Below are 9,282 nucleotides of genomic sequence, written 5' to 3' on the forward strand. Positions count from 1 at the left end.
ACTATTGGGATCACCTACATAAGTCAAAGCAAGAATACTTTTTTGTAAGTTTCCCAAGAAATGTTCACCATTTTGGAAAATCATGTCACCACTGGTGCTATAGACCAATATGGAATGTCTCTGTTCCCCCCAATTCCTATGGTGAAACCTAATCCCCAATGTGATGATAGGAGATGAGACCTTTGGGAGGTAACGAGGTCATGAAGGTAGAGCCTCCATGAATGGGATTAGCAGTGTCCTTATAAGAGAGAACCCAAGGAGCTCCCCCACCCTATGTAACGACATAGTGAGAAGGCAACATCTCTGAACCAGAAAGCAGGTTCTTACCAGATACCAAATCTGCCAGCACCTTGATCCTGGACTTGTAGCCTCCAGAACTGGCTGAGAAATAAATTTCTGTTGCTTCTAAGCCACCCAGGCTATGATATTCTGCTATAGCAACCTGAACCAAGACAGTTGGCAATACCAGTCTAGGGCCTGAGTTGACAACACAAACCACATTTATCAGTCTGTAGTTTTTGCTGCTGGATTCAGGGTTATTCATAATGAAGACTTCGTTATGTCTTACTATAGAGCCATGTCCAGGCATCACTATTTGGAAAACATAATTCAGTGAGGACATTATATCAACTAAAAAAATTCTCTGTATGGAGAAAGGCTGTTAGGGAAAAATGAGTAAAATCCAAATAAAGTACTGAGTCTTGTTAGGAGTACTGTAGGAATATTGGCTTCTTGGTTGTGACAAATCTATTATAGTAACACTAGATGTTAACAGTAGAGGAAACAGGGTAAGGGGTATGTGGGCAATTTTTGTACTATCTTTGCAACTTTTCTGTAAATCGAAAACTATTCTAATAAAAAGCTTCTTATTGGGGTGCCTGGGTGGCTCAGTCATTAAGCATCTGCCTTCGGCTCAGGTCATGATCCCAGGGTCCTGGGATCGAGCCCCTCATCGGGCTCCCTGCTCTGTGGGAAGCCTGCTTCTCCCTCTCCCACCCCCCCTGCTTGTGTTCCCTCTCTCACTGTGCCTCTCTCTGTCAAATAAATAAAATATTTAAAAACAAAAGCTTCTTATTAAGAAGTTTGCCTTTAGAGATGTATAGAGATTTCAAATTTGGAAAACTGTTCCTCCATTTCTGTTAATATCAGTTTTCCAAACTGTTAGGTTGAACTACTAACTTGATGTTTTCTTATGTCAGATAACAGTTAAATATTAACAAGTTCATATGGTTTATCCTTGAATATTGTGGGCCTAGTTTACTGAACTGTATTAAGAAGTTGAGAAAAAATGTACTTTTCCTTTTCAGAAGTGGAGAAATCAGTTGCAATCCACTGCACACACGCACACACACTTTTTGGCTAATTCTCCACATGGTTATACTATATTACCTATGATTTTAATTTGAGGCTAGTCATGGGAGGTGTTTTAACATATTTATTATTAAAAAAGAAGTAGAGTCTGAGACATTTGAAAACCACTCAACTCAACAAAGCATTAACAAGCGGAAGAGAGAGATTACAGCACAGTTTATCTGTGAAGCTTACACTAAACTCCTACGGAGAAGAAAAGAATAAAATGGAAAAAACAGAGTATTTGTATGCCTTAATGATAATCATCTTTTTCCATAGGGTGGTATTCAATGAAGATCCTTCATCAGTGGATTAACCTCTGAGTAAAAGATATGCTATATAAGAGGACACAGTAAGAAAAATTTTGTTTTTACATAAGGCCTATGAGATTTTTTTTTTTTAAATTTTTATTTATTTATTTGACAGAGTGAGAGAGAGCACAAGCAGGGGGAGCGGCAGGCAGAGGGAGAGGGAGAAGCAGGCTCCCCGCTGAGCAGGGAGCTCGATGTGGGGCTTGATCCCAGGACCCTGGGATCATGACCTGAGCTGAAGGCAGACGCTTAACGACTGAGCCACCCAGGCGCCTGGCCTATGAGATTCTTGAGCATGTTCAGCTTCTGAAAAAAACATGTTAAGGGGAGGAACCTAACAGCAGTAGAAAAAATAAAAAGCCAGAAACACAATTGGTAGGTTTAAGATAAAAAAAAATCACTCACTTGTGCACAAATCTGATGCATGACATGACCAAATTCATGGAAGTAAGTCCGCACCTCATCGTGCCTCAGGAGAGAGGGACGGCCTGCTGTTGGCTGCGAGAAGTTCACCACGAGGGCAGCCACCGACATCATGCGGCTCCCATCAGGAAGGAGGCAGCCAGGCTGAAGACCAAAGCAGGCTGCGTGGTTGTACTTTCCTTCCCTGGGAACCAGAAGCATCACTGGTGAGATAGGAACACTCTTCCATAGCAACAACACTGCTGTGACCTCTCTCAGTCATGAAGTCTTATTTGATACCAGAGGACACTTTGAAACATGTAATCCACCCTTGAGAAAGTAGGTCAACATTTTATTAAAATGGACAAACTGAAACTAAGCAAACAAAAACCCCACTATCACTTCACGTGAGTGTTAGATCCAAGGTTTCTTTTGTGGAAAAACCTTAATGTAAGAATCAAGAATATACACCACACCTAGTACAGAGCCCAGTTTTTACTTTGACGGAATCTTACTTTTCTTCTTCAAAGATGGTGTCACTAAACACTAAACTGTATTAAAGCAAACTTGAGATAAAAGATACAGTTTGATTTACTAAGCAGATTTTTCTTAAAATTAGAATTGATAAAAACCAGACAATAAGGTTGTTCCTTTTATTCAAGGGAGGAAGAATCAGTATTCACAATTAAGTGTGCTCCTTTATTTATAAACTAGTCAGGACTTTTTGAAACAGAATGCTTTTAGTTAGCTTGGGAGAAAGCAAAAATTACACTATAAAGTTATCTATTCTTGGACAATGGGGTATCAGTGATGGTCTCTCCAAAAGCTATGTGCAATTGGACTTTATTCTAAAGTAGGTTTCCGTCTTTTTTTTTTTTTTTTGCTTAGAAGACTAACAGTATATTCAGGTTTGGGGGGTAGAAGTTTTAGTTTTTGTTTTGATTGATATATAAATTTTTTATATTATCTTTTCTTTGTGACTCCTTATTAATCTGTTTTCCCTGCTGATGCTATTCAAGTTAAAAAAAAAAACCAAAACAACAATTAGCTTTTTCCAGCTTCCTATGATGAGGTATAGAGCTGGAAAGGGCATTGCTCCTATCCACACAACAATATGCTACACAATCTCCAAGTCACAACTTTTCTTGAATTCATCACTAATGGGAAGGCAATCAACTAACTTACAATCTAAGACAGATGCCTCCAGGGAGAGAGGAAGTGAGGAAGCAAGGACTTTTTTTTTTACCTGGGGAAAATACTGCATAAACCAGTAAGAAAAGTCTTTTAACACATTGATAAAGGCCATGGTGGACCAGCAAAAGCAGGGAGCCACTGGGAGCTATAGATAAGGATGCTGTGTATCCATTTGCAGGGTCTTCTCCCTGAACCTCACTGTGGGCACACAAAAAGATGATGGCAGGGTAATACCCTGCTAGAGCATCAGTCCTGATGCAGGCCTGAAGAGGGAGCGGCTGCCTTCACGGAGGAACGGAGCATTGCCTTGCTTCTGGGAGGAAGGGCAAGGAACTCTGCTGCCCTAAAAGCACTGGTGAAAACTCACTGCCAAGGCCAGAAGAACAGAAAAAATCCTCTACCTCTGAAGGAAGGACAGGAACACAGTGTGGGCCTGAGTCAGCTGAGTCTGGCTAAGTCAGGACTGAGCAGGGACATGGGAAGGAAGGCAGACAAAGGAGGGGACAGAAGCCACGAACAGGTACAGCAGAAACGATACAGGAACATGATAACATTTTCAGCCAGCCCAGATTCCGGTGGTTCAATGGGCTAGTCAGTGCTTTCTAGAACAATTTCATGTAGTTAGTTGTAAATGTGTAAACAGATCTATAAACCTTATTTATTTATTTCTTTTTAAAGATTTTATTTATTTGACAGAGAGAGACACAGCGAGAGAGGGAACACAAGCAGGGGGAGTGGGAGAGGGAGAAGCAGGCTCCCCGCGGAGCAGGGAGCCCGATGTGGGGCTCGATCCCAGGACCCTGGGATCATGACCTGAGCCTAAGGCAGACGCTTAATGACTGAGCCACCTTATTTTTAACAGGGGAAAACTAATCTGGACATGTTTATCCTATTATATTTTATACCTCTTAGTATATTAGGAAAGGCCAAATGTATTTTTTTCCCCAAAAGCATATTCTTCATTTGAGAATAATATGGGTTCTACTGTGTTAGACAGACAAGGGTTGAGATATTTGGAGAACTTTTAAAGTCTAAGAATAGCTTAAAATCAAAGACTTTCTACTGATTTAAAAATCAATGGCACTGAGGGGGTCTTTAATCTTTCCTTTTAGGAAGAAACTTGATTTATTTAATTTTAAAGGATTCTATATTCTGAGTTTTACGTTTTCACATTTTGTCTATAAAATGATGGTGATTTTTAAAAATGTCCCTATAGCTCCTCCCCTAAGCACCCTGAGATGATTTCCGAAAATGGTTTGCTATTCACTTGACCCAGAAGACCCTACAAAATCATGCAAATCAAGAGGTTCAAATCTTCATGTTCACTTTAAGAACACACGTGAAACTGCCCAGGTCATCAAGGGTCTGCAGATCCAAAAAGCCTCCAAGTATCTGAAGGATGCCACTTTGCAGAAGCAGTGTGTGCCATTCTGTCTCCACAATGGTGGAGTTGGGAGGTGTGCCCGGGCCAAACAGTGGGGCTGGACACAGGGTCGCTGGCCCAAGAAGAGTGAATTTTTACTGCACATGCTTAAAAATGTAGAGAGTAATGCTGTACCTTAAGGGTTTAAATGTAGATTCTCTGGTGAACAAAGCCCCCCGGATGTGGCATGGAATGTACAGGGCTCATGGTCAGATTAACCCATACATGAGTTTTCCCTGCCACACTGAGAGGGTCCTGACTGAAAAAGAGCAGACTGTTCCTAAACCAGAACAGGACGTTGCACAGAAGAAAAAGATACCCAAGAAGAAACTGAAGAAACAAAAACTTATGTCCCAGGAGTAAATTCTGCATAAAATAAATGTAAATTAAAAAAATAAAAAAATAAAAAATAAAAATGTCCCTATCAAGATTCTTATGTTGGAACCATCAGAGTATTTTTGGTTTTGTTTTGAGAATCTCAGTATTCAATGAATAAACACTGAAATGTGATTAAAAGAAAAAAGTAACTGGTTTTTCTTAAACCTACTCCAAATATCCTTTTTTGAGTCGCTGAGAAAAAACAAGTTACTCCATCTCACTTTTAGGAAGTGACAGGAAGGTGACAGGAAGTGAATATTAAGTAGGTCACTACTTTCACAAGAGATCAGCTTCTGATTCCCATACCAGTGCTGGTAGCCGTGGCCAGATCTCAGAGCACAAAAGAAACCAATTATATGTTGGCAGGGAGACAGCAGGCTGGGGTGGCAAGAGCTGCTATCTTTGACCCTGGAAGTAGAATCTGGGGACAGTTCTAGAAGACTCCAGGGTTGAAGGATTTCCCCTGAAAGAATTTCTGGCTTAACACAGTATGCTAACACTCTTATTAAAAAGAGACCCATCTACATTTGACAAGGGTTTATTTTTAGATCATTTCAAAAGTGAAAGTAAGTTCATAAAACATTGCGATAAGGCACCATTGTCCCCTGTCTCGATGACACAGTTATCCAGCCTCCTTCCCAGCAGCCACCCAAAGTCACCCTAAGTCTGTGGGTTAAAAACTTGTTTGTGCTACAAAAGTAGGGGGTTACTGTAATTTCCTTTGGCCTAGTTAATAAAATGAATTGGTAATTGTAATAGGCTGGCTTTGTTTTAGAAACAGCCTAGAGAGGAAGTGATCCAAATCCTTTCGTGTCTGATGAAGCACCATAGAATCCATAGTTACCAAATGTTTCAGAGACAATAATGTTTTCAATTCTTACCAGTGACGGACTACCTAGCTTGGGTAATATGTATATATGGCCTAATGCACAAAACAATCCTGTAAAGGGATCACCGGTTCCATACTACCGAGGAGGAAACAGTCTCAAAGAGGTTAAGTCACTTAAGCATCCAACTCAATTTGAATGACCACAAAGATTTTGCTCTTCCTACTGTACTGTGCTGCCCTTCAGCCGGACTCAGGGAAATGGCCAGAGACTGAAGAGTACTGGCAGACAGATTACCTGAATAATAAATATTTTGGGGGCCAATTTTAAATTAAGTAAGTGCAGTGCACACACTAAATGATGATAACAATGATGATGGCTGCAATCATTTATTAAGCAATTGCTATAAGCAGGGTAGTCTTCCAGTTAATGTTTTGTACATAATTAACCAACCGTTTTATCTTTATAACCCTACAAAGCAGGTAGAATTAATATTCCCCTTTTATTGAACCTATAATATAGGTAAAGAAACTGAGGCACAGGAACATTAGGTAAGTGGCCTAGTAAGTGACGGAGTCAAACACTCTGGCTTCAGAGCCCACATCTTTACTCCCATCACTAAGAACCAACCATACATGAGAACTGTGGCAGACAAGAGTCTTAATCTGGGTAGGAATCCAATCCCTAAGGTCCCTTCCCACAATGTGATTCTCAGTACCTTGGATAGAGGTCCAGGTAGAACTGTCCCAAAACTTCTCCTGTGGCTTTATCCTTCACAGTGTAAAGTGTCACACTTTTATTCCATACATGAGCATCTGCCACTTGCTCAAATGAAAGACCCAACAGCTCCTGGTAGATGTTCAGCAAGCCTTCAGTGACCACTTCAATTGGGAAGTATTCCTTGAGGATCTCTTGATCTATGGAGTACTTGAGTTCTTCTGTCTGAGTCATGTAGTAATGTAGGTCCCAGGCATTGATTTTCCCATCATATTCAAAACCTTTCTCTTCACATTCCTTTTTCTTCAAATTCAAAATAAACTCTCGCTCTACCTCACCCAATGGTTTTAATTTCTGGCTTAAATCATCTGTGCGGGAAGTGGGAAAAGTCCGTGATTTATTGCTTTTGGGAGCAAGCACATTCATACACATACCAGTGTTTTAGCATGGTGCTTCCTCCTTTGTAGTACTTGATGCAGATAACCAGGAGGAAGGAAGGAGGGAGGGAAGGAAAGCAGGCTCGACTATGACAGCCTTGCTGTTCTCTTCCCGGTAATTTATTTTGTGGCTCTTTGCCCTCCCATTTTTTCAGCACCAGCTAAACCAAGCCACAACTTTCTCACACCATCAACAAAGCCCAAGTTTATCTCAGAGAACTCTGACTCCAGAATGTTATAATTCAGGAAATAAAACAATAGTGAAACCATCTCATGTCCATCATTATTCTTCAATGAGAACAGCCTCCTCAAAAAGCCAGAGAAATTAAATCAGAGGCAACCTGTGATCACTATTACTAAAAACTGCTCAATGCCTTTAACAGCCATGGGTTTTGTTTATCACTAATCCCTTCCTATAAAGAATGTCTATTTGGATACAGCAATTCCACTTTTTAGATGGATACCACAATTTATATACTGTGGTTAATTTTGCCTATTTCACATTCTCCCTTATTTATTTTAATTTAAAATTGGCATATTCCCATCTGAGTTATCCTCTTGGCTGCCTGTACTCACCTACTCTCTTATAGGCCTAATCGGAATTAGATCACTTTGTATCTTCCATAAGTTTCCTTCTTTCTCTTTGGAGGGCTTCTCAGGCTGTTGCCTTCACCTCACACTCTGGGGTTGCCTCCCAAACTGCTATGTCCCATAGAGAGCCAAATACATGTTTATCTTACATTTGTGACAAATCATGCAGGACAAATACGTAACAAGAGCATATGCATTTAGGCAAATACAGTGAAACAGTCAAAGAAGAAGAAAAATGGAAATATACAACTGATTAAAAAAAGACCCCACCTAGAAAGGCTGTTACATGGCTTGTACGCTTTGCGGTGTTCATTTCGAGGACAAAGTCAGCATGTGTGCTATAGCCGAGGAGTTTGGCTACTTTGGCCCGTAGTGGGAGTAGCTGCTGCAGAATTACGGTGTTTTCCTAGTAATAAACAACAACAAAAACAAAGATTAATCATTAATTGGATCCAAAGCATTAAAACGAAGTTATTACATATTTTAGGTTGGTAAAACTGTCAATTATTTTTAAATCATCTCAACCTCCTAATAAATGACTCTACTTCAGTGTTAAAGACTTTTTTAAAATTCATGATCCAATTTTATTTCTGAAATCCTTGACTTTTTAAGCCTCAGGAGAGTGCTATGAGGTCTTAATAAAATTGTGGGTATTATAAACTTAGAGTGAAAATGTATTGTTAAGGGGCGGCTGGGTGGCTCAGTTGTTAAGCGTCTGCCTTCGGCTCAAGTCATGGTCCCAGGGTCCTAGGATCGAGCCCCGCATCGGGCTCCCTGCTCAGCGGAGAGCCTGCTTCTCCCTCTCCCACTCCCCCTGCTTGTGTTCCCTCTCTCACTGTGCCTCTCTCTGTCAAATAAATAAATAAAATCTAAAAAACAAAAAACAAAACAAAAGAAAATGTATTGTTAAGGACTACAGTGATTCCTCATTTAATTTCATTGACAAGACTGCAACAAACATTGATACTTAAATTTATTTTTGGGAGTTATAAATACATATAAACACAAGTTTGCACTTTAACTTCACATCCATTAGTATGGCTATTATAAAAACAATAGAAAAAAGTGTTAATGAGGATGTGAAGAATTTGGAAACTTTGTATTCTGCTGATTTGAATGTAAAAAGTGTAGCTGCTGTGGAAAACAGTATTGCAATTCCTTAAAAAATTAAACACATAATTATCATATGATCCAGCAACTCCACTTGTTGGTATGCGTCCCAAAGAGCGGAAGCAGGAACTCTAAGAGATATTTGTACACCCGTGTTCACTACACCATTATGTGAATAATAGCCAAGGGGTGGATGCCATCCAAATGTCCATCAGTGGATAAATGGATAAAGAAAATGTGGTATATACATATAATGGAATGTTATTCAGTCTTAAAAGGTAAAGAAATTTTGACAAATGCTAAAACAAGATTTATGCTAAGTAAAATAAGCCAATCATAAAAGAATAAATACTATATGATTCCAACTTACATGAGGTTCCTCGAGGAGTCAAATTCATAGAGCCAGAAAGCAGAACAGTGGATGCCAGGGGTGGGGGGGACGGGGGTTGGGAGTTAGCATTTAATGGGTACAGAGTTTTGGCTGGGGAAGATAAAAAGTCTGAAGACAATGGTGGTGATGGCTACAGAGCTATGTGAACATA

General features: G+C 39.9%; 1 protein-coding gene across 2 annotated transcripts in view; it reads right to left on the reverse strand.

Moving 5' to 3' along the window:
* Window positions 1-9,282, reverse strand: part of NLN (neurolysin) — a 93,588-nt gene that overhangs the window by 22,096 nt on the left and 62,210 nt on the right. For both annotated transcript variants that reach the window (XM_081825694.1, XM_081825695.1), the window contains 3 exons: window positions 7,901-8,036; window positions 6,604-6,970; window positions 2,067-2,268 (listed from right to left, as the gene is read on the reverse strand). In XM_081825694.1, coding sequence (XP_081681820.1) covers window positions 2,067-2,268; window positions 6,604-6,970; window positions 7,901-8,036 — 705 coding nt within the window. The remainder of the gene's footprint in view (window positions 1-2,066; window positions 2,269-6,603; window positions 6,971-7,900; window positions 8,037-9,282) is intronic.

Source organism: Leptonychotes weddellii, chromosome 7, assembly GCF_054177405.1.
Source record: "Leptonychotes weddellii isolate Sample4059 chromosome 7, ASM5417740v2, whole genome shotgun sequence".
Classification (NCBI taxonomy): Eukaryota; Metazoa; Chordata; class Mammalia; order Carnivora; family Phocidae; genus Leptonychotes; species Leptonychotes weddellii.